At 41.2% G+C, this 26,396-nt stretch overlaps 1 protein-coding gene across 1 annotated transcript in view; it reads right to left on the bottom strand.

The window, feature by feature from the left end:
* Positions 1-26,396, bottom strand: part of WWOX (WW domain containing oxidoreductase) — a 1,459,759-nt gene that overhangs the window by 1,083,219 nt on the left and 350,144 nt on the right. The window contains exon 7 of the mRNA XM_082270137.1: positions 6,988-7,173. Within this exon, the coding sequence (XP_082126263.1) occupies positions 6,988-7,173 (186 nt within the window). The remainder of the gene's footprint in view (positions 1-6,987; positions 7,174-26,396) is intronic.

The raw sequence follows: 26,396 nt of genomic DNA, 5'->3' as shown, positions 1-26,396 counted from the left end.
GTTTAATTTATGCATAATTTATGCTCCTTGAAAGCCCAAAGGTGCTCCTTGGATTTTAAACTCCCCTATGCATCTAGGCTGTGAAAAATGTATCACACAATTGTTACCCCATACTCAGGAGGCAAAGAAGAATGGGTTTGGGGGTGTGATTATAAGTATACCTATGCTGTTTGTGAGAAATAACTTGTTAAAATGAAAAACAAATGTTTTTCATTTCTTAATTTTCCAAAGAATTGTGACAAAAAAAATGACAACTTCAAAAATTCACCATGCCTTCTACTTAATACCTTGGAATGTCTATTTTACAAAATAAGGGGGCACTTGTGGAATATTTCTACTGTCCTGGCATTTTAGGGCCTCATGGAATGAGATAGACAGTCAATAAATCAAGCATGATGAATTTTTAAGTATATGTTGCATGGTTTGTAGACTCTATAGCTTCCACACAGACTCAATAAAATACACTGATTTAGTTATTTTTGCCAAAGAAATGTAGCATAATATATATTTAGCCTAAATTTATGAAGAAAGATACGATGTTTGCAAAATTTTATAACAGAAACTAAAACAACGTGGGTTTTTTTTTCAACATTTTAGGTATTTTTTTTATAGCAAAAATAAAAACCAAGTGATGATTAAATACCACCTGAAAAAAGCTCCATATGTCTAAAAAAAAAAACAAAAAAAAACGAATGATTAAAATTTTATTTGGCTACAGTATTTTGTCATTCAAAATGTGACAGCGCTGAAAACTGAAAAAATGGCCTGGACAGAAAGGGGGTGAAAGTGTCCACTCTTGAGGTGGTTAAAGTGTTGGAGTCATCTACAGAATCAATTCCCAATCAGGACATTATATATAATCAAATAAAATATATAATATATTATAAAATAAGTTCTGAATACAGCATTGAAAAGTATACTTAATTGCTGCAGAAGAAATGAAACTCAAAGGGAAGAAGAATCCGGCTAGGGCTTATCAGCAGGTATCATGCTACAAGAGCCTTGAAGAATTATAACAGTTATGTGGTTGAACATCAGCATCTACTATGAAATGTAAATGTTTGCTGGTCTGACCCTTTCACTTTTGCTCACCTTGCTGTCAACTCTGTAGTATGTCTTGTCCTTACAGCTCCAAAGTTGTAAAGAAACATATTATTTTTAGTTGAAAAAAAAAAAAAAAAAAAGATATTTGGCTGTAAACTTTGACTGATTTTATAGCACAGGAGAGGTTTTAAAAATCCAGTGTTTTGGAAAAGCCTAGATATAAATGTGCTCTCCAAATAATAAGAAAGAGAAATGATGCAGATTCCTATTGGAGGCAGAAGGTTGCAAGGCGAGACAAGCAGCTGACAATTCAGCCTAATCTCCCATTAAATAACAGCTCGTTTATAGCCTATCCCCTGGTGCCCTCCACATCTGGCAAGTCAGGGAGTTGGCAGATTTATTTTCGAGAGCAAGCTCTGGATGGCCCACAGTAGCCCCCATTGCTTAATAACGCCAAACCGATCTCCTTTCACAAAACCCGATGCGATTTGCAATGATAAGGCAACACAGATTTAGTTACCACCTAATTAGGAGATGCTCTGTGTTTCAGGGCTGGGTGGGATTATTGCTTGTGCTTCGTGCTGCCTCTTTTCATTTCAGCTACCATAAATTTTAAATGTTCTATGTAAGTCAATCTGCAGTGTGTCAGTTAGGCTATAAGCCCCTGTGTTTTGTAGTGATAAAGGCTTGAGCCTGACCCTTGGCTGGTCTCACTATTCTGAGTCCCAAGGGTTACATTTATGGATACATGATTAAAAAATAAGCTCTGTACTGGGTCACTTAAACATTTTCAGAATAAGTATTGGATTCCCCCCCCCCCCCCCTCCTTCTGCCTGGTTGCAAGGCCTCCTATCCTATAATGCTCTATACTAATATGAGAAAGTCCTGTTAACTCTTGGCTTGCAGACACCTCCAAACCAGGACTCTTCCTGCCCTGAGGCAGAATGTGAATCTTGAAGTCAATGAAATGAGTTCCTTACCTTGCCTCCCAGCTCATGTCTATGAAAATAACACAACTTTTGCCTGCCTTCCTGGCATCCTGAAACAACCAGTCTTCTCTTGTTATGTCATGACTGTCTAATGCCTCGTACACACGATCAGATAATTGAACGACTTATTGTTCGCATTTTGTTGCATGACACTAGTATCGAATTCAACAATGCGTACTAAACCTATGATTTTTTCGTTTGATTCTGGAAAAGGTTCCTGGTTGTAATGACAGCCAGGCTTTTTCTAGGTTATTTTCATGTTTCTGATCATGCGTGGTCTTTGTCTATCGATTTTTAATAAACGCATACTGTACTGATTAAACTATATTCGCTAGGCTATCGTACAACAAAAGTTTTCGTGTTTGTCCCTTCAGATTTTGTTGGACGAAGTGTCGTAATCGGCTGTCGAAAGCTGTGTACTAACGATAAGATTATCGTGCGATCAGATCGAAAGCGATTTTTTTCGTATGATTATCTGATCGTGTGTACGAGGCATTAAGGCCCTATGTTTTAAAAAACGTGTTTTAACATGCATTTATAATTAGGGTTGAGCGAACACGGACTGTTATTGTTCGGGATCGTACTGGACTTTTGGGTGTTCGGTACCCGGACACGGACCCGAACATTTCACTGTATGTTCGGGATACAGTTAGTTGTTCGATTGTTTTGACGCGGTTTTAATGGCGTGGTTTCAACAGCTGCAGGGCAGCCAATCAACAAGCGTTTAACTAGTGTGCCCTTAGAAGCCATCACAGCCATGCCTACTAATGGCATGGCTGTGATTGGCCAGTGCAGCATGTGACCCAGCCTCTATATAAGCTGGAGTCACATAGCACCGCACGTCACTCTGCTCTAACTACTGTAGGGAGAGGTTCCTGATGCTGCTGAGGGAGAGATAGGAGATTATTGTAGGGGCAGGCTGGAGATTGCTTTCAGGGAAAGAATAGGAAGAATCTTCTTTAATCAGACAGCGATCTACATTGATTTTATTGTGTGGGGGTGCAGTGCACGATCTTTTCGCCCTGACCTGAGCCCAGTGAGGAGGAGGGAGAAAAAAATGTTTTTTATCAGTCTGTTAGGTGTGCGGCGTGCAGCAGCCATGTAATGCAAGCTCAGTGCATATGTGTCTGCTTAATCTGGATTTAAAAAAAAAAAAAAAAACATTTTTTCCTTCATATTTTACTGTGACTTACAGCGTTTAGACACTGCTGTTCTAATCTGCTATTCAATAAGCACCAATTTAAGGGGACAATTCTTTTTCAGTTTTTCATTCATACTTTACTGTGACACTGACATACAGCGTTTATGCACTGCTGTTCTAATCTGCTATTCAAAAAGCACCAGGTTAAGGGGACAAAAAAAGTGAGTACATCCCCAAGTGAAAATGTTCAAATTGGGCCCAAAGTTCCACTATTTTGCATGACCACCATTATTTTCCACCATTGCCTTAACTCTATTGGGCATGGAGTTCACCAGAGCTGCAGAGGTTGCCACTGTAGTCCTCTTCCACTCCTCCATGATGGAGATGGTGGATGTTAGAGACCTTGCGCTCCTCCACCTTCCACTTGAGGATGCCCCACAGATGCTCAATAGGGTTTAGGTCTAGAGACATGCTTGGCCAGTCCACCACCTTTACCCTCAGCTTCTTAAGCAAGGCAGTGGTCATCTTGGAGGTGTGTTTGGGGTCGTTATGTTGAAATACTGCCCTGCAGCCCAAGTGCTCTGCTTCTCAATGAACTGTAGCTCCCCAGTGGTGGCAGCACCCATGCAGACCATGACACTGCCACCACCATGCTTGACTGTAGGCAAGACACACTTGTCTTTGTACTCCTCACCTGGTTGCCGCCACACACACTTGACACCATCTGAACCAAATAAGTGTAACTTGGTCTCATCAGACCACAGGACATGGTTTGAGTAAACCACATCCTTAGTCTGCTTGTCTTCAGCAAACTGTTTGCGAACTTTCTTGTGCTTCATCTTTAGAAAAGGCTTCCTACTGGGACGACAGCCATGCAGACCAATTTGATGCAGTGTGCGGCATATGGTCTGAGCACTGACAGGGTGACCCCCCCCCCCACCCCTTCAACCTCTGCAGCAATGCTGGCAGCATTCATACATCTATTTCCCAAAGACAGCCTCTGGATATGATGCTGAACACGTGCACTCAACTTCTTTGGTCGACTACGGTGAGGCCTGTTCTGAGTGGAACCTGTCTTGTTAAACCGCTGAGTGGTCTTGGCCACTTTGCTGCAGCTCAGTTTCAGGGTCTTGGCAATCTTCTTATAGCCTTGGCCATCTTTATGTAGAGCAACAATTCTTTTTTTTTTTTTCTTCAGATCCTCAGAGAGTTCTTTGCCATGAGGTGCCATGTTGAACTTCCAGTGACCAGTATGAGAGAGTGATTTCGATAACACCAAATTTACCACACTTGCTCCGCATTCACACCTGAGACCTTGTAACACTAACGAGTCACATGACACCAGGGAGGGAAAATGGCAAATTGGGCCCAATTTGGACATTTTCACTTAGGGTTGTACTCACTTTTGTTGCCAACGGTTTAGACATTAATGGTTGTGTGTTGTTATTTTGAGGGGACAGAAAATGTAAACTGTTATACAAGCTGTACACTCACTACTTTACATTGTAGCAAAGTGTCATTTCTTCAGTGTTGTCACATGAAAAGATATAATAAAAAATTTACAAAAAAGTGAGGGGTGTACTCACTTTTGTGAGATACTGCATATATATATATATATATATATATATATATATATATATATATATATATATATATATATATTCCTTAGGGAGTAAAATAAAACAGCAGTAATATTACCTCCAATCCCATTTAATGTGGCATCTTTGTATTTTGTACATTATACCATAAGCCTACAGCCAAATTAATATGTGATTTGTGAAAACTTGCACACTTATGTTTGTATCGGCACTTTCTTTACAACTGTTTCTACAACATTCATTAACATGGATTGTTATTTCAAGAAAAGACCAATAGTAATGTATTTACAGAATTGCCTTAAAATGATTACAGTTTGGAGAAGGAATCGAGCGTGTTTGGAAAATGATGTGTTTCAATAATAGGTTATTGTCATATTACAGATCTCTTCCAATAGAAAAGAAAATGAAGTGTGTGTTGTTTCACGGCCATCACAAAGTATGGGGGTTGGATTTCAGAAAGCGAACCTGTTTTGCAGACCACCCAACCTTAAAGAGGGGGAGATGAACAAAGCAGCCCATAATGAACGGACCCGGTCTCCCGTCCTTAAGTAGACTATTTACAATTTAGTATATCTTCCCATTCTTCTTGGTTAGATGCCGAAGTTGTTGAATGACAAATCAATAAGGGTCGTGGCATTTAGATATAATCAATTATTATTCCATCTCCGAGACTGCTCAATGGGCAGATTAAACTGCGGCGGAAAGGGAGGCTTGTTCTATGATTAATAGTGGTTTACATAAACACACAGGAAAGAAAGAAAAGCATAAGCCTGCTGGTAGGTTTAAATAAAGATATTATTTCTTTCTGCAGCCATTCGAACATTAAAAAAATTGAACTTTTTTTTCTTTTTTTAATAAAGTGAACCTAAGCTGGCCTAAAAGGTAAAAACAGCCCCTTGTGATGTCTGCATATACCTGTGTTAGTCTTCATTTAAACCTTATGTTGGTTGAACTAAATGGACTTGTGTCTTTTTTTCAACCTGATTAACTACTGAATGTAACTAAATGTTCTTGTGGAGGCTCTTGGACCCTAAGCTTAGGCACTACACAAGACAATGGCTTCTGCAGACGTTGAGCAGAACTGAAAGCATTTTTTACAAAAACTTGCAAGCAGGCACACTATTTATCACAGAAGAGACATACACCACCTCCCTGCTCGCAGTCTTCTGCAACATGTAAACTGAGCTGCACATTGGTTTACATTGCTCAGTTTACGTTGCCAGTTTGTCATCCTGTGCTGACCAATAAAGATGCTCCAAGACTGCCACCTGGCAGCAGCGAGGGACCCGCTCATGGACTGTTAGAGAGGAAGTAAGTAGAGTACCTTTAGTTACACTTTAGGCTCCACCTCTTCCTTGCATTAAGCTCCAGCTCCTGATATTCAAATGCCAGAACCCCTACTGCTCACTCAACTTCTGGCATTTGAGAGCTGATTGGATGAAAGCGGGCTTCATATGAACATATTTGCTTGTACACTTAATAATAACCTGTGGGCAAACAAATTATAAGTACATACATTAAAAGCTGACAGCATAAGCTGACATACCAATACCTGCATGCCCTTACTGTGCACCACCTCCCAGAATAACTTTTCTACTGATCATTTTTGGCATGTCACACCTCCTAACCCTTCATAGAAATGTATGCTCTCGGAGATAGGTTGCTAAAGAAATGGGTGTTGTGCTGTGGTGGTAGGAAGGGGAGAAGGTGGCTTCACTAAAAAGGAATGAAGGTAGTTTGGTGAAAGTAATTCAGGAGGTACTCCAGTTTGGTGAAGGTACTTCAGGAGGTACTCCAGTTTGGTAAAGGTACTTCAGGAGGTACTCCAGTTTGATAAAGATACTCTAGCTTATGCATTAAAGTTTAGTTCTGTATATGTTAATTAATCTATGTTTATTGTTGCCTTTAACTACTTTCTATAAATACCTTTCAGCAGTTCACTTTTAGTGAATCCAATACCATGACTTGAAGAAGATACTTGAGGACTGTAGTTGAGACATGCAGATATAAGAAAGACATGACCATATAGCAAGAGAAAAGCAGCGGGTGTTCAGAAAGACAAAATGTACCACCTGCAAATAACCTTTTGCAATGCATGCAACAAGGAGGGGTGGAGAGAGCCCTATACAAATTTGCCAGCCTGTGGTCTAAAAACTCTCTAACAGGTATTCAATGACTACAATTTAAAATGATGAAGTGCTAATAGATGACTAACCTGTGTGATTCAGAAGATACTACAACCACTCTGGATGGGGCAGAATGGCGTAATATGTCTTGAAGAAGATTCACCAGATAAAAGTGGCCAAGATGATTGACTTGGAAAGTCGATTCGAGGTTATCTTCTGTCAGCTGCCAGGGAAGCCCAAAAACGGCCGCATTGCAGATCAGCACATGGAGAGGCCTGTGATAAGACAATGGCGACATTTTAAATAAAGCTTTAGATATTTCTCTAATTTGCAACATTGTATATAAAGTAAGAAAGAAAAGTATGTTAAAGAATTACAGTCCAGTCCATCTACTTAGTACTTGAGTACAGTATCTCTGTACAACTTCCAGAACTACTTTTATTCAATGTAAAAGATAGTAAAAGTAATGTTACATAGTTACATAGCTACATAGTTTGTGAGGTTGAAAAAAGAATACAGTCCATCCAGTTCAACCTATGATGTGTGTGTTTGCTGTTAACTATACATTGTATACCCCTGTATGTTGTGGTCTTTAAGGTGCCCATCTAATAGTTTTTTGAAACTATCGATGCTCCCTGCTGATACCACTGCTTGTGGAAAAGAATTCCACATCCTTACTGCTCTGACAGTGAAGAACCCCCTACGTATTTTAAGGTTAAAACGTTTTTCCTCTAGTTTTAGTGAGTGGCCACGTGTCTTATTGTATTCCCTTTCTCTAAAAAGTTTGTTCCTTATGCTAGGGTCGCCAGTAAAGTATTGTGTACATTGATATCATATCCCCCCTCAATCGTCTCTTCTCCAGAGAGAATAAGTTCAGTGCTTGTAGTCTTTCCTCATAGCCGATGCCCTTCATTCTCCTAATTATTTTTGTTGCCCTTCTCTGGACTCTCTCCAGTTCCAGCACCTCCTTCCTGAGGACCGGTGCCCAGAACTGGACAGCATACTCCAGATGTGGCCGGACCAGAGTCTTGTAGAGTGGGAGAATAATCTCTTTATTTCTGGAGTGAATCGACTTTTTTATACATGCCAGTATAGTGGCTACCTTGGATTTAAATAGGAAACATGTAGGCAGGAAAACGTTAGTATTGCACTATGTTTTATTATTATGGTAAATGATGATTAAATTAAATTGCATTTTACATGGCAGAATCTCAGTCAAAACGTTTTTCTTTTTAGCTCTAAATGAAGTACAGAACATTACACATTATGCAATTTTCCTGACTTCAACCATGAGTTGAAGGAAAGAAAATTGCTAAGTTACCCCATCAACACAGACAGTGTTGATAGGGGAAACCCTACCGCTCTGCTATTGTATTCTGACAGCAGGAGGTTTCCTAGACATCAGAATACAATGATCAGTGCTGGCAGCTATAGCCGCTGACAGTAATCACATGAGAAAAGATTAGAGGAACTGAATTTATTCTCTCTCTCTTGAGAAGAGGAGATTAAGGGCGGATATGATCAACATGTATAAATACATAAGGGGTCCATATAGTTCACTTTAAGGTCAACACAGAGGACAAGGGGGCACTCTTTACGTCTAGAGGAAAACAGATTTAGTCTCCAAATACGGAAAGGTTTCCTCAACGTAAGAGCTGTGAAAATGTGGAATAGACTCCCTCCAGAGGTGGTTCTGGCTAGCTCACTAGATTGCTTTAAAAAAGGCCTGGATTCTTTCCTGGGTGTACTTAATATAAGTGGGTACGAACATTTTGTTAGGTAAAGTTGATCCAGGGAAAATCCGAGTGCATCTCGGGGGATCAGGAAGGAATTTTTTTCCCCTGCTGTAGCAAACTGGATCATGCTTTGCTGGGGTTTTTTTGCCTTCCTCTGGATCAACTGCGGGTATAGGATTGTGTATATGGGATTGTATGGTTGGGTTTTTCAATACTGGTTTTTTTTTTTTTTCCGTTGAACCAGATGGACTTTTTTCAACCTGACTATGTAACTATGTATGAAAAAGCCTGACAGGCTGGTTGTACTGAAGTTGATTGAAATACAGCAAAAAAAAAAAAAATCAAGGCTTTAACACTTCTGTACGCCTCAAAACATCAACAGTACCCTTCTGTTTTGAGTTCTACTTTAAAAAAAATTCTCTGTCATACCTACAAATTGATCCAGAAATCTTATGTCTGACAGGAAACAATTCTTTTATGACTTCTGAAAATGAGCTCCCTTCTAGCCTGCTATTCGGCTCAAGAAGAACAGCATGGGGGGAATTCAGTAAAGCTGCTGCACCACTTTGCTGGCATTAATCCCTATTGTTACTTTATTGCACCACATTCACCAAGCATTTGCGACACATTTACTTCTGACAGCAACTTGTGCACTGAATTCAGGTAGTTGTAAAATGCAACATAGAAGTCAGCCAATGATGAAACGCGTTAGGGCGTGGACACGCGGTGACCATAGCAACGTGACGATCCAGACGTCTGACGTCACGCCGACAACCCGGAAGTCCGACGGCGGTGTACAAGCCGCGGCTCAGAGTACATACTGGGATGGTGTTGGCTGGCAAGTAGCCCGCCCGCATTGGGATATTTATGGAATGCTTAATTTGAGCTTTTGTTTGTGAGTGCAATGTCATGAGTTTTAATTTTAATAAACGTGCATATGTTTGTGGAATTACGCTATGAGCGAATTATTTCGTTTACATGTCACACGTTAACTGTGGAGTGATCTAGTCAGCGTTGTGGAGAAGTCCCTGAGCAGCCTCTGAGAGGAAAATCTCCTTGCCGCTTATAGCCTGTTTGGCGTTAGTTTCTCCCCAGTGAGGTACGTGGGCACTCTTGGGGGGCATGTCGGTGTGGTGAAGGTGCATGAACACATACACACAATATCTGGAAAAGATTGGCTGTGGAATATCATCACCAGAGATGCTGCCATTTGCTGGACTTTATTCACTCTTTTAATGTGACACATATGGACTATGTGATCAGTGTTGAAGCGCTGTTAGTGTTTGCATGTGATTTTTATTGGATGTACACATCTTTTAGCAACGCTTTTACATTGTTTCGCATTAAATGCGCCAAATGTAAAAGTTTAGCTAATTAGGAAAAACTCTCTTTTGCCGTACAGAAAGAAAAACAGGCTCAGATTTTGCGAAAGTGCCTCAAATGCATTCTAAAAGTGGTGCAGCATTAGCCAAGTTCCAAGTACCCATTCTAAACAGGTATATGCATTTGGTGCATTCTTCACCACTTTAGAATGCATGAGAGACACTTTTTCACAACCTGTCTACACCAGTCTTTATGAATTCCAGGGATGCTTATCTGCCTGCCTTCCTGAGAGTTTTGCATTAGAGAAACTTTACTCCCCATAAGATATTATACTTATAATTTAAAAAAAAACATTATTTAATTGTGATAAATATAAAATAAAATAGACCCAAACCCTATATAGTTTCCCTTTAATATATTTTTCTCTTTGGGACAGAATAACTAGTCAGGTTATAGGAGAAGCATTATTAAGCCCTAGAAATAAAGGCAAAACAGTTTTTTCATTTTGAATAGTGTAGAGCACAGGTGTCAAACACAAGGCCCGCGGGCCGAATCAGGCCCTCCAGGCCATTTTATGTGGCCCTCGCACCTCTCCTGTAGCTGCGGAGAGCTCCCGTCCTCCTCCAGACCTTATACTTTCTGCTTTCCAGCAATGCCTCCAGCTTCTTCCCAGCAGCACCCCAAGGTAAGGGAGGTGCACTGTGATGTAAGAGAGGGTGGGGGACTCAACTTTTGATGGTAGAGAGGCTCTTTACGTCTTATGTAAGGGTAGGGGATGCTCTTGACATCTAATCTTACAGATACAACCGGCCCTTTTGAGGGCAATCATAATGCTGATGGGCCCTGCGATTAAATTGAGTTTGACACCCCTGGTGTAGAGGATGCCTACTTTCTTGCGATCTGTGTTTCATTGGGAAGCTTTCCTTTAAATTTCCTGTCCCATAACCAAAGCAGGAGGTGAAAGGAAATTCTCTTTCAGAGGGAGGGAATCCCTGGTTGTCACTAGGGTGACCAGAACTAGTGTCACCATCAGAAGATTTTCCCTCTATTGCTGTTCTGGAGACAACCCTAACATTAGAATTTGGGGGGAGCATAAAGCAATAAAAACCTGACAGGTGTTCTAATCCCTCGCCACTCTTGTAAATGTAAAAAGTGCCTTTAGTCATACGTTAAACATTGTATATACTGTCATCTTGAACTAAAGGTATTTACAAGCTATGATTTATATCACACATCCAAAGGCCAAGGGATTTATTCCTGATTTATGGAGAGTGGAAAGAGTCATGCTAGTCATCCTTACATGCCCTGAGTTATGCAACTGTGCACCTGGAAAACCCTGGTTTATACTACAGCTTCTAGTTATAGAGCCATTCATTCCAAGCTGCAAAAAGCTGTTTTGGGCTTCTTAGCCCTCACCAGAGGAAACTATGTAGACCATGGCATCCACAGAATATGGTTTGGATAGCCGTGATAGTCAGTAACATTGTGGTGAGTGGAACAGAGTAAAACAAATAATCCTACACCACCTTTTCTCAACTAAGGTTTTTCCTGAGGTTCCTATAGGTTAGCAGTGAACAGCCAATGTTACGAGGCAATGTTCCACTGAGCATCAATGTAAGGTATCACTACTAACTAATGCTGGTAGACGTCACAGTGTTCTGTTCTTACTATTCATTTTATTTCCAAATTATCAACAAAAGTGTTGTTGTATAGAACAGGGGTGTGTTAAAAATGTTCTATCCCGCGTTTCAGATACTTTGGGTATGCCACATTATTTAGTCTTTTTTTTTAGGTTATTTAGTGTCGGTTCACACTATGGCGACACGACTTCGGGGCGACTTAATGAAGTCGCCGTGCACCGCGACTTTGGCGCGGCTTGCATCGACTTCACATAATGGAAGTCAATGCAAGTCGCTCCGACTTCGCCCAAAAGTAGTGCAGGAACCTTTTTCTAAGTCCTATTAGAACGGTTCCAATTGCACAGAATGGAGCACGACTTGTCAGGCGACCAAGTCGGAACAGTGTGAATCCGCACTTAAACTTTTTTTTTTTAAATAATAAACATGTCATACTTACCTGATCTGTGCAATGCTTTTTCACACAACAGCACCGACCCTCCTCTTCTGGGATCCCCCACTGGTGCTCCTGGCTCCACCTTTTTGGAAAGTGCCTCCATAGGAAGCCGATTCCTATGAGGGCACTCTTGAAGGCTCGATCTTGAGCCACTCTGCCTGCGTCTATAGACACCCACTGCCCACTGCTCCCTTGTCACAGAATTTGATTGATAGCAGCGAGAGCCAATGATTCCCACTGCTATCAGTCTGTCTTGCATGGAGGGAGAGAGTGGAGAGGGCTGTTGCCCTTGGGCACAGTGCTGGATCGCGATCATGCTCATTTAAGTATAAGCGGGGGAGGAGAGGGGTGTCTGAGAGGATCCTCAGAAGGCCTATTACAGCGACAAATGTCAAAAAAGGGATTTTTGATCGCTTTGTAGAAATTTCTTCTGTTGCATCTTTAGATCAAGATGTAGTGGAAAACAGACTGCAAAAACTTAACTATCAGGGGTTTTAACTTGTTTTATACATAACAAAAAAATGTGTCATCACTACTATCATAAATTTATTAAAAAATGTATCCATTATTTATTAAAGTATGAGGAGTCATGTAAATCATTTCTGTATGCCCTAGCAGTCAACTACATATATCTCAACTGTCCCTCATTTGGAAGGACCTTGGAAGGACCTTCTCTCTATTGGGACCAAATCTCTTTTTGTCTCTCTCTTAGGTCTGATTGGACTATGTAAAAAAGTCTACTTACCTACACTAAACATTTAATCTGCATTTGTTATATTAAAGAGCAACCAGTAGATTTAACAATCATTTTGCATAGTAATTCTTCAAGGTTTGGTTAAAGCTAGGTACACACCGATCAAAATTTGTTTGGCCCTATGTATTCAACAGAAATCGATATAACAATCTGATCTGCTAGAAACGACTCCTTCAATCAGTGGCTGCAGTGCTGATCAGTGTTATCTGACAGCGAGGAGTCCCTGTTGTCAGATTACAAAGTCCCGGCAGGGGTGATCCCTGCACCCAACTCGCATGTGTGGATGCAGGACTCTGTTCATTTATTTTTCGATTAGACCGCTGCCTGAACCAAAAAGAAAATCTCTGTGTACCCAACTTAGGGCATACAGGGGTGTTTGCCTATAGAGTATGCTTTCTGCCATTATGCGTTGTTCTTTCTCATCTCAGAAAATTGGGAGGTATACACAGCTTTACAACCAGAACTCTTGGATTATAGCACAAATACAGCATAAAGTTTAGGTTTAGTCACAAATGAAAAAGAAAAATCAACACAAGGGACGTTACTTACCGTCAGTAACGTGTGTCCCTTGTGTTCCTTGCTCCTCTATTAGCTGAAATCTCCCTCCACCCTCTACTTCTGCAGTGGTAATCTTCAGGTGCAGTGGGGTTTAACAGAGCTGAGGAAGCTATCACAGACACTCATTAAGAGTCCTGACTTTGGCCGGCCATAGACAGAGCAAATGGTTGCCGGAAAGGAATTACCTAGATTCCCCCATCAACCTAGACAGTGTTGACAGGGGAATCCCTTTTGCTGAGCCATCGCATTCTCCCAGCGGGGGAAGCACAGAACATGGTGATAATGGCTATAACAGCCGCTAGCAATAATCGCATGTAAAATCCGGCAGGCTGATTGTACCCAGGTTGATTGATCAACCTGGCTTCATTCAGCCTACCCATACATGGTTTGAATCTCGGCCGGTTCATGACATCTATGGCCGGCTTATCCTTTCCGACCCCGTCCTCCATTCATAGAAGCCAAACTATCACTTCTGTGAATGAAACATGATCTATGAATGGATGGGGCGTACTTTTCAATTATTTCCCCGTTCTTCATTCATAGATTGCTTTCAAATCTTGTTAACCGGTTGCCGACTGCGCACAGTATATTTACTGCGGCAGTCAGCCCCGGCCAGGCAGAGTGACGTAGGTCTACGTCGCTCGCCTGTCACCGGGTTTAGAGCCAATAGCTGAGGCTCGTTCACGGAGGAGTTCCACAGGAGTGACCGGCGGACCCGATGTCCGCCGGTCACACTACGATCGTCGGTAGAGCGGGAGAAAGGCGGAGCGGCTTATGTAAACAAGCCGCCTGTCATTCTCCCCTGTGTAAAAATGGAGATCAGACGGTTCTACTATGTAGAACCGTTGATCTCTGTTTTTACACTAGTAGCCATGTCCCACTACAGTTAGAATCACGCCCCTAGGACACACTTAACCCCTCCCTGTCCAATACAGTTAACCCCTTCCCTGCCAGTGTCATTTTTACAGTAACAGTGCATATGTATAGCACTGATTACTGCAGTAATGTCACTGGTACCCCCAAAAGTGTCAAAAATGTCAGTCAAGGGTCCGATCTGTCCGCTGCAATGTCGCAGTACCGCAAAAAAAATCGCAGATCGCCGCCATTACTCGTTAAAAAAAAAAAACACCAAAAATGACAAAAATCTTTCCCTTTGTTAGTAAACGCGATAACTTTTGCGCAAACCAATCAAAATAGGCTTTTTGCGTTTTTCTTTACCAAACATATGTAGCATAAAACAAATTGGCCGAAAATGTTAAAAAATTTTGATTTTTACATTTTTTTGGGGGGGAATTGCATATAAAAAAAAGTGAAAAATATTGTTATTTTTGCAAAATTTACGCTCTTTTTTTGTTTATAGCGCATGATCAAAAAATCACACAGGTGATCAAATACCACCAAAAGAAAGCTCTGTTTGTGGGAAAAAAGGGACGTGAAATTCGTTTAGGTACAGTGTCGCACGACCGCGCGATTGTCCGTTAAAGTTAAAGTCACGCAGTAAAAAATCGCAAAAAAAACCCTGGTCAGGAAGGGGGTAAAATCTTCCGGGGCTTAAGTAGTTAATGTAAAAGGGCCCCAAACAACAGGAACCAATAAAAACATATATATATATATATATATATATATATATATATATATATATATATTATATTATATTATATATGATCAGGCTGCTGCCCCTTTAAGTGTCAAGTGACACTCAAAATATGTGTAAAATAAACATTGGGGCAAGCTTTATATTCAAACACCAAAAAAGGAATACAGTAAACACCCCTCCATTGCGGGGGTTACGTTCCGGACCCAGCCGCGAAAAGTGAAATTCCGCGAAATAGAAAAACCCTATTAAAATGCATTGTAGGCATGTTTATTTTACTGTCACTGTACGTGTAGAAGCATTTTAAGGTCTTTAAACACACTTTTAAAACAATAGAAACTCATTTAAACACATAAAAGATACTAAGAGACATAGCAAGAGCTATGGAAAACACAAAAATATTTCATTTTTAATGATTCATATAGTAAAATAACATTACAAAAAAAACCGCGAATTACCGGGACCGCAAAAACTGAACCGCGATGTAGCGGGGGATTACTGTAAATAAAATGTGAATAAAAAAATCAGGTGGCTACCCCTTTAGGAGTAAAAATATTATGTGTGTAGTAAAAGTGTTTCTACAAACAATTATAATGGAAACAATATAGATATGAATATAAACCATATATAACAATAATGTTAATAGGTTAATGTCATTAATGTTAATAAATTATAAAAAATTCCAAACATGCAATGATGTTGCCAAACACTGTGATAATGAAACGTGTTAAAGTGTCAAAATCTTCTTTATATGTGCTACACCACCTGAGCGCACATTCCGCACTCACCAGAACGATGAGGCCAACAAGGTGACCATTAGGCAAAAAGTAAATCAGATTCAAATAATGGGGGGATTCTCAGCAAACTCTTCTCCTGTGATACTGCTAAACTATTTCAGTCCCAGTATCATACCGAAAAAAAACAGCAGGAGGGGGTATATAGTGTAGTACGTTTTATTCAGCATCAAAACAGAAAAAATATATATATGCACTCACATGACAGTGGAAATATATGGGCACTGACACAAATGGCTACTTGCTAGTAGAAGAGAGCAGTCTCGCAACACCACTCGCAATCCCAGAGTCAGTGTGCATTCCGCGGACCTGGAAATTAGGTCAGGATGTCAGGGAAGAAGTCCCAGAAGTACTGGGATAAATGCCAATGCCCAATATGGTCGTGCTAATTTGCGTACAGGCATTAGCGAAAGGCATGCAATGGCACATTGGCGTATGCGATGGTGCATTGGCGTACGCAAAGTGCGCTAGTTGCCAGTGTTCACTGGGCTATATAAAGACATCAGTGGCTATCAGAAATTGCTGGATTATCTTCAGCTTGTATCCTGTGTTCCTGTGCCTTTGTTTTGATTACCAGTTAGCGACCTGGCATACCCCTGACCTGCTCTGGCTTATCTCCTGGCTCTATACCCGGTTTGCTTCTCAGACCTGCTCCTGTCTATTCCAGATTGATATCCTGTGTTTGACCCCGGCTTTATCTCGACTACGCTACTTGTCTCTGCTCCGGACTGACATGCTGTGTTTGACCCTCGGCCTGGCTTCTACCTTGCTCCCACTTACTCTACTGTCAAGATCTGCCAGCACCTCCAGAGATCCTTCAGGTGTTACCACCTTGTCTACACGTGGGCATCTGGTCTCTTCAGACAGCTTCACCAGCAGCCAACACGTGCATCTTGGGGCAAGGCACCCTCTGTCACCACCATCAGAGGGGCTCTGCACTTAGCCGCAAGGGGAGCCCTCTCGTCACTTCAGCCTCCAGTCAGGTATCTGACACAGGAGCAGACCAGGAAGTGGCCTAAACAGCTCAGACCTAAGTGCAATTCTTGCATGCTTTCAAATCTTGATGAGTGTCTGTCACAGCTCCATTGGATCTATTAAGCTACACCACACCAGAAACATATGGCAACAGGGGTAGAGGGGGGATCGATGGAGGAAGAGTTCAGGAAATAGGGGAGGCAGCACAAGGGACACATTACACTGGGGTTTATTTACTAAAACTGAAGAGTGCTACGGTAACGATCTTGACTGTTGCATTATGTGCTTGCATGCCATCATTTAACCCCCTCTGGCAAGTTGGTTATGAACACTAACTATGATAGGGTTAAGTTATATTGTAACCAGAACATGCTGATTTTGACTATTCCCACTGTAACACCATCTGTTTTCGTACAATTTCGTACCTCTTTGCTTAAAAATCTTTTTTTCAATAAAAATTATTAAAGCGGAGTTCCGGGCACAAAAACAAGATTTTTTTTTTTGTGCCCCTCCGCTAGGTATGCCTCACCTGAAAAGGAATTTTTTTTTTACTTACCTTGCAATTGAAGATCGAAGATACTCACCTCAGAGTACTTCCTCCCTCGGAGCCGCGGCTCACCCCGTCACTTCCTGCCTCGCTATGATTCCTGGGAGCTAAACGTCACAGCTCCCAGGAATCAATGCGACGGCACCGGCCCCGCTCGTCATTTCCGGGCGACGCCGCATTCCCCTGCTAAACAGCTTCTGGGCATGCCCAGAAGCTGTGGAGGAATGCGGCGTCGCGCCGGAAGTGACGAGAGGGGCCGGTGCGGCGCATTCTGGGACAAGAAGACGCGGAAGAAGACACAGAAGAGGACCGCGCCGGCTTCAGCTGCCCACAAGAGAGATGGAAACGCTGTGGAAGAAATTTTATAAGTAAGTATATCTTCTAAAAGGTAAGTGGGAACCAGGACAGATCAGAGGCTAGCCATTGTGGAATGTGCTAGCCCTGACTGTCCCGGGGGTATGTTTATTAAAAAATGACATCTGTGCCCGGAACTCCGCTTTAAAACAAGAAAAGCTGAAGAGTGCAAAATCAGGCTCACTTCTGCATAGAAGCCAATCAGCTTCTAACCTCAGCTTGTTCAATTAAGCTTTAGTCTTCATTCACACTACCGCGACTTGTCAGCCTGACAAGTCGCGGTCCATGCAGTGCTACAGGACCCGTTCTAATAGGAGCGACACAAGTCGCTCCGACTTAGAGAAAGGGTCCTGTACTACTTCGGGGCGACCTGGGTGAGCGACTTGCATAGACATTCATTATATGAAGTCCGTGCAAGTCGCGGCGAAGTCGCGGTGCACGCGACTTCACAGGTCGCCCCCGAAGTCGTGCCGCTTCAGTGTGAATGTGGTCTTAGCAATAAAACCCGGAAGCTGATTGGTTTCAATGCAGAAGTGAACCTGATTTTGCACTCTCCAGCTTTAGTAAATATACCCTGCTGACTTCAAGTAATATCTGTTGTGCAATTATTATTTATTTTTTTTCATTAGTGAATAATTTTAGGCTTTAAACATACAGGTGTATTCATTTGTTTCAACCTGCTGTTTTTCTGGGGAATCCAAAAAAATCATACGTACAACTGAACTGTAAAGGCACAAATATTCAATGAGAAAACGGCAGAATATCTCCAGCACAGGAACTTACATGGATACTCTTGTTCAAAGTGATGCAGCGGGTGATTTAACACGATTGTCATGACAAAGTGAGTGGAGAAATGTGAACAGCTCCTGGTCACTTGTCAAATGACCCTGGCTCCTCTCTCTCGATAAAAGTCTACAGAAATTAAATAGGAGCACCTGAAATGTATCCCCTCGCTCCCTTGAGCAGCTGCCGCCTCCACTCTCCCCCCATCTACTGCCTTGACTTTCCCAGCTTGGTTTATCAGAAAGAGTATGGAAAAAAAACAGAAGGAATGGAAAGGTTCACTACCTGCACGGTGAAGACAGGTCCCTTGCTAAAACAAACAAGTCAGGACATAATTCTTCAAACACTATCTGTTCGTGTTATCCTAAAGTGACCCTTTCACAACCCTATCAGAAATCTCACCTGAATTATTTCAAGAGCTGGAACTTCAACCTGACCCTCAGTGCAAGAGGGACAAGGACTGAATTTTAAATTCAGACTTTACAACAAGCTGTGACTTCAGCTTGAATCTCATCTTCTTTTTTTTTTTGTAGAATGGTTTAAAGGGAATCTGTAGTCTATTTTATATTCACTTCTATTAAGTGCCTCTAGAATTTCTAAAAATGCTGTATTTTTACACTGTTTATATCTTCAGAATAATAGCACCTCTTATTCATTGGTATTTAAAGCTTAACTTACTTTCAGGCAAGCATAGAAATACACATTTGGACTATAAATATAGGAAATATTTGAACTGCCAAAGTGTCTGTAAATCAATGCAGTCAATTTTGTGATTTTGTGACTTGCCTGACAGCACAGCCAGATCTTTGACCTGCACTGTAACAGCAAGACAGCGTGGTTAACCACACTGGTCAAATACACTTCAACCTGCTTATTGTACAAGGAAGGACAAGCAGACCACTGTTAAATCCCATTGCCCAGCTGAGACAAAAAATGTTAAAAATAGATCCACCAGCAGAAGTTAAGAATTTAAAAGGAGCTTAGTCCACAGTACTATCGTCCTCTCTGGTGCTGTCTTTAACTGAGTTACCAACTTAGTGATCCTGCTCCTGCTCCTCCTACATGTTGAATGATGCCCAGCATGATTCAACCCTATTCTTTTGAGCCCAGGGCATCAACAATCCACACCTAGAATCTTTGAAGAACGCTGTTGAGAGTGGAATCATTACAAGGCACTGCTCTCGGCAGCATTTAGGATCTGCCAATGGCAGTAATGAAATCTGACAAACCCTAAACTGTTTGGGGAGAATACTAAACACAGCGCCACTCTCCAAAATGTAACAGTGGGTGACAAAAATGGGCAGATCTACATTTCATGTCTTTGGCAGGCAGCCAGAGAAGATGAAATATTTAATAGGCCAATGGCCAGCTTGAACCACCCAAGGTTGGGTACACACTATAAGAAAATTGGGCGAACGATCGTCTGATTTTCATTGTTGCTTGAAAGCAAGTCGGAAACCGATGAACGAAAATTCGTACGAAAATTCTCGTACAACAAAGGCTTTTTTTTTATTTTTTATTGTTTCTGATCATGCAGTCTTTCTTTTCTTGTACAAAAATCGTACGAAAACAGTATACATTAAACCAGTGCTTCTCAACTCCGGTCCTCAGTGCACACTAACAGGCCAGGTTTGCAAGACAACAGAAATACATCACAGGTGATATCATTTGCTGCTCAGTGATTGCAGTATTCTAGTCTGCATCTCCCCCAAGGTAATACTTAAAATTTGGCCTGTTAGTGTGCCCTGAGGACCGGAGTTGAGAAACACTGCATTAAACTAAAATCGTTTGTTTTTTTCCCGTACGAGAAAAATTTGAGTTTTTCCCTTTGAGAATTTTCGTACGAAAATTCAGAATCGGCTGTGGAAAGTTGTGTACACACTATACGGAAATCATACGAAAATTCTTTGGACAAAAATGTTCGCCCGATTTTCTTATAGTGTGTACGAGCCTTTAGACACAACATAAGCCAACTATGAAGGAATGCAGGTTTATTATAAAAAGTACTTAGCCTAGGATCTGCAAAATACATCTAACTTATCTTACTGACATACAGTTGAATAGCATATATTAAAGTTTCAAATATCTCCATAATTCTTACTGTGATGGAGTTACACTAATACAAAGTGGTTAAACTAATGTTTGGGAAGATGCCAATCAATCAGACATCAAATATGCCTGTAATACTAAAGCCTCGTACAAACACGCAACGATTATCGGCCGACCGATCGGCCGTCTTTTGTCCAGTGTTGTTGTGTTGGTTGAAATGTGCTCTAGACTGCACACAAATTTTCTTGGCCAACAACAACCAACTTCAGAAGTGATGTCATGTGCTGGTTTACTTTCCGTGTGTTTTTTCTTCTCTGAGCATGCCCAGTCTTGCTCATCTGATTTTTGTCTGCTGAAATCTGTACTGACTGAGGAACAATCGGCCGTTCTGTTGACGGCCAACAAAAATTTTATAGCATGCACACCAGATTTTGTTCGGTCGAAAAGTCGCAGTCGGTTGTCGGAAGCATCATACTAACAAGCCGACAATCGGCCGATCGGACGATGGCCGAAAATTCACGGCCAACTATCGATGCGTGTGTAAGAGGCATAAGTCTAGGTGGCTAATAAACACATTAGATCTCCCAAGTAATATATGCATAAGATCCACATGTTTGGCCTCTAACAAATTGTAACTTCATTTATTTCAATAATATGTTGCTTGTCACAAAATAAAATCTTGTTAGACAGAAGTTTAGATGCATTTAGAATAATTGTTTTTAAGTGTATGTCTGCTGAGCATTATTAAATATTTTCGGCACCCCTCAGACCCTTTGATTAGGTGTAATTGGATCTGTGACTCCCTCTTTATGAGCAACAAAATAATGTTGCATTTTTCAACTGTAGCTCTGGTTCACTATCAAAACTATGAAGTCATTTTTGACAGCCATTGACTCTGATACGTTATATCAAACTGGTGTTACTCTGTAAAAGGTACAAAAACAAAGATTGGGAAAACTTTTTTTTTTTTTCCTCCTAGTTATTTCACTGTTGCTTATGTCAGCTTTGTAATACTTTTTTTGTAAATATTTTCTTGTACCAATTTTTCTTTTCTTTCATTAAAACGATTGTTAAAATAGTTACACTGAATCTGTGAGTGTTATAATTACAAATTAAAAAAACATTGGCTCTGCCATTTCTGTTTGGGCATGGCAGCGAATGAGAGACATTTTTTTAAAGGTCAAAATTGCAACAGCAGATGGTGTGAATGATACATTTCTGTTAAAGCATGTGGTTGCTATTACCATGTGTTTGTAAGAGGTTTACTACCTAGTTAACCTGCGCCAGTGACAATTGCGCTTAATCTGCTAGTGCTTGGATTGTTGCCCTAGAGCAGGAAAATCCCTGCATCTGAGAGAGTCATCATCACACCTCCCACCAATGGAGTAAGAAGAGAATGAAGAGGACCTGCGACATCACATGACTTGACCGAAGGCGCCAAGAAAAAAAAGTATGTATTATAGATTTTTTTTATAGGTCAGAAGGGAAAAGGGAAATGGGGGAGGGTGGAATCCAGTGCCTAGAGTTGGGTTTTAAGTCATCTCTTTACTCTCTAGTGCAGTTAGCAAATTCACTGAAATCTCATGTGCATGCATCAGAATTTGATTGTCTCTGAGTACTTCTCTTCTTCTCCTAATCTGATGTTGTGGAAGGAATTACAGGCTGATATTATGGCCATATGAGATATTTAAGCCAGCAGAAATTAAAAAAAAAAAAAAAAAATTCCAATGAATATGTACTGAATTTATAAGTATTTTAATACCATATCTAACTATCTACAATATCCGCAAGAAACCCTGTCAATTAGCAAAGCAAGTTGCACAGTTCTCAATTAAACTGCCTTTTGAAAATTGTGTTCTTTTGTATAATGTAGGCCTGCCTTTTGTTAGCAATAAGCTGCAAGAAAGGCAATTTTTTTAAGAGAATTAACTCAGTTTGTCTGTGCCTCACTAATGATGTCTGTGCATCTACCACCGTTTATGGCAGTTTATTTAAACCATTCTGTGTTGTCATAGTTTTTGTGCATTATCCACTATTCATCACTGTCTGTTAATCTGTCTATTATGTCAGCTGTATTATAGAGAATAACATACCCCCCTACAATGAATTGTTAAGACTATCAGCATCTGATGAGAAGTTCAGAACCCATATACAGTAAATACACAGGAAGACTTCATAAAGTTATACAATTTGGTCACTAAATGTAGAAAAATCAGGTATATTAAAGGAAAAATGCAGTATAGAGGCTGCCATTGCTCCCCTTTCCTTCTGAAAGTACCATTTGCATGGCAGTCACTCTGATTCATTGGCCCCACTACGTCACAGACCAGGACATTTACAGATTAGGAACTCTGACTTTTCGGATCTGCATGCTTGTCCAAGAAAGAAATAAAGACAGTCAGGCAACTAGCATTGTCAGCAATGATAATCTCCTTTTTTCAGGATAGGTTTGATACCGTGTTCTTACTGTTGTGCTATGTTTAAAAATAGAGCATAACTTAAATTTAGTAAAATATTAGAAACTAAAAAAAAAAAAAGAAAAAATATTGCTGTGATTTTTTTTTTAAAATCTGACAAATACATATGGCTTGTATAGATTATCTCCTGCCTTGACTACTGCAACTCCCTCCTCACTGGCATACCTGTACACAGGTTATCCCCCTTCAGTCTATCATGAATTGAACCTTAACCATACCCCTTACTAACTGATCCATGATTCTAGGACAATATCCCCCCGGACAATATCCCTCCTGGACAACATCCCCCCGGACAATATTCCCCCTGGACAATATCCTCCCTGGACAATATCCCCCTAGACAATATCCCCCCTCTAACCCTAACCCAAACCCTCTAACCCTATGTCCAGGGGGATGTTTTCCGGGGGGGATATTGCCCGGGGGATGTTGTCCCGGGGGGATATTATCACCCTAACCCTATGTCCAGGGGGATGTTTTCCGGGGGGATATTGTCCCGGGGGATATTGCCCGGGGGATGTTGTCCCAGGGTATTATCCAGGGGGATGTTGGCCCGGGGGGATTATGTCCAGGGGAATGTTTTCCGGGGGGATATTATCCCAGGGGATATTGCCCAGGGGATAATGTCTGGGGGGATATTGTCCTGATACCCTGATCCATGGCTGCTGCCTCACACATTTTAAAGAGGTTGTAATGGTAGTTTATTATTTTTCTTTATTAAATAACAAACATGTCTACACTTATCTGCTCTGACAATGGAACTGCACAGAGCAGCCACAAACCTCATCTCAGGTCCCTCGCCGGCGCTCCTGGCCCCTCCTCTCGGTCCATTGCCCCCAGGAGAAGACATTTCCCATGGGGGTACTCATATATGCTCGCTCTTGAGCCTGGCTGCTGGGTCCATTGTCACAGACAGCAGGAATTGGCCCGGTCCCTGGCTCCCTCGTCCCTGGTTTTTATTGACAACCATTGGCTCTCAGTGCCCCAGCAAAGTCAGCGAGACCCGGAAGTGATAGGAGAGAAGATCTGCAGACATGCAGGGAGCAGGATTGAATGAGAGCTCAGGTAAGTATAAGGGGGGTAAGAGGGGATGCTGATACCTAAATATTTTTTACCTTAATGCAAGGAATGCATTAACGTAAAAAATGTATAGACTTTAGAACCACTTTAAGTATGTTCTCTTTCATGCTCAGTAAGTCTGGTGGTATTGGTGTGCCCTGCATTTTGTAAGTATGATCAAATATGTGAGTGTAGCTGCTCCCATGCCTTTCCCATAAAGAGATGAAGTGTCCATTCATGACATAAGCTATCCAAAAATGCCTGTCATAACCCAGCAAAGCAGTTATCTCTAGTTCCTAATCAGCATTTAATTTCTTAATTCTCCCTTAAGCCTAGTATACACTAACAGTTTTTTCATTCAACCTAGCGGGTTGTACAAAAAACAACAACTGACAGCTCCGGTCGGAGCCGCTGTACTAACCATCCGACCTTAGTACAGCGATCTCCCCTGCTGAGCTGTTGTGTTCTGACAGGGGGGACCGCCTCCCCCAGAACACTTAGGTGAGCGTTCTCAGCCATTGGCTGAGAGCACTGATTGGGAGCACCGATTGGGAGCATGCTCATCCGGCGGAAGCTGTCTTCTGTTAGAACAACTAGCATACACACTGGCGGAATGTCGGACAGTTTTTATTGAACCCACCAATGTCTCCGGACATTTGGCCCATGTGTACGGGGCTTTAGTGTTCACCAAAGTGAGTAAAGCCCCATTTGGTTAAAGGTATTTAAAGAGACAGGGAGGGTCAGACGTAGTGCCCAGTATCCTGGCTGCTCAACAGCATCTCTGAACGTAAGTATATCACACTTCGAGAATCATTTTTTTTATTTGATTTTCTCACAGTAGCCTATCAGCAAGTATGCTGTTCCCACCTTTTCTGAATAGAGGTAGCCACAAAATAGAGGCCTAGTACCAACATATATATGATATGCAGGCTTATCAAGCAGGTATATTTGAATATCACTTTAAATTGTTCATTTAGGTAAACTTAGCAAACTGAATACTCACTAAAATATGTATGGTAACATCCCTTTAATGCAACACAGAGATTTCTAGGAGAATCACCTTATCCATACAACACACGTATACGCTTTCCTTCATAATACGCGCTCTACAGACTGCGTTGCTTTTATTATGTTGTTAACTAGGTCTATAAAACACCAAGGACGTTCTAGACAAGCGCTGTACTCACTGCTGGTCACACTAATAATTTGCCCTATAGCTATTGGAGAAAAGGGGCCCTCTGCAATTAAACAGGAATACTATAAAGTGACCATGAAGGTCAAAATCTCGTCCCCAGGTTTCGATCCGAACGATTATTATGAAAGCAATGCTTCAATGCAACTATAATCCAGCAACTAATCCGCACACAGGGAAATAAGAGTGAGTGAAGTCATCTTTTATACAGATTGTCTTATATGGTTTGTATTGACAGCATTCCCTATGTGTCAAAAATTAAAGATTAATTCAGGGCATTTTCAGCTTCTTTTTAAATGTATTTTTACTTTATTTCTTTCCTCCTACATTGTTTAATTTGCCATATATGGGACATCTTTTTGGTTGTATGAGTATATTTTAGTGTTGAGGACTAAGCACAGTTCGATCTCAGCTGGTAGCTTTCATTGTCAATGCTTCAGGTGCTGAGCAAGTACATTTGACCCTGTGGAAATTAGTTTTAAGGCTTAAGTTACTGTTAGGATCCAGGGTTGGGGGGGGGGAGGGGTTACGATAAATATTAGTGATTACAATATTAAGTGGTAGGTTAGGCAGAGCACTTAAAAAGGCCCAGAGTTTACAAGTTGGCAATCTTTGGTGACTCCACATTCCTAGAAATGGCTTCTTGAGCATTCCTGGTGCCCGGAATCCACATCATATGCAAATGTCAACACCTCTTATCTGTAATAAGAGCTAACCCCACCATCCACTCTCTTCCAAACCTCTTGATTAGTCCATCACTATAATGAGTGTCCTTCGTGACCAACATGAATGTTAGAAAGTAGGGAAGGTCAGCCATTGACCCTGCTAGGGAGAACCAAAAGCTTGTCTCACATTTCTAATGCTGGCCATGGATGGATGGGTTTTTTGTTTGATAAGCCACTGGGCAACTGAGGTGGATGGAGGAATCCTCCCCGCTGTGCTACTATATTCTGACGTGGAGACTGGTCTGCTGTCAGAATACAATTATCAGCACTGCTGATCGAATGAAAGATTTCCAACATAGCCGTTTGAGAGAAGCCGATTGTTAGATTCACTTCTTTTTAGCGGGAAGGGCCAAAGATGGATCACAATTTGTCTGGACCCCGGTGGACTAGCCAAAAGTGTTCTTTAAACCTCAAATGAACTTTAAGTTTAAATCAGCTAAATTCCAGGTGTATAAAAACAAAAGATGTTCAAAGTCTTAGGCTGGCCATATATGGGTCAAATTTAAAA

The sequence above is a fragment of the Pelophylax lessonae genome (assembly GCF_965119305.1).
Source record: "Pelophylax lessonae genome assembly, chromosome: 10".
Lineage (NCBI taxonomy): Eukaryota > Metazoa > Chordata > Amphibia > Anura > Ranidae > Pelophylax > Pelophylax lessonae.
Note: the sequence above shows the minus strand (reverse complement) of the source record. Positions and strands in the feature narration are given on the sequence as shown.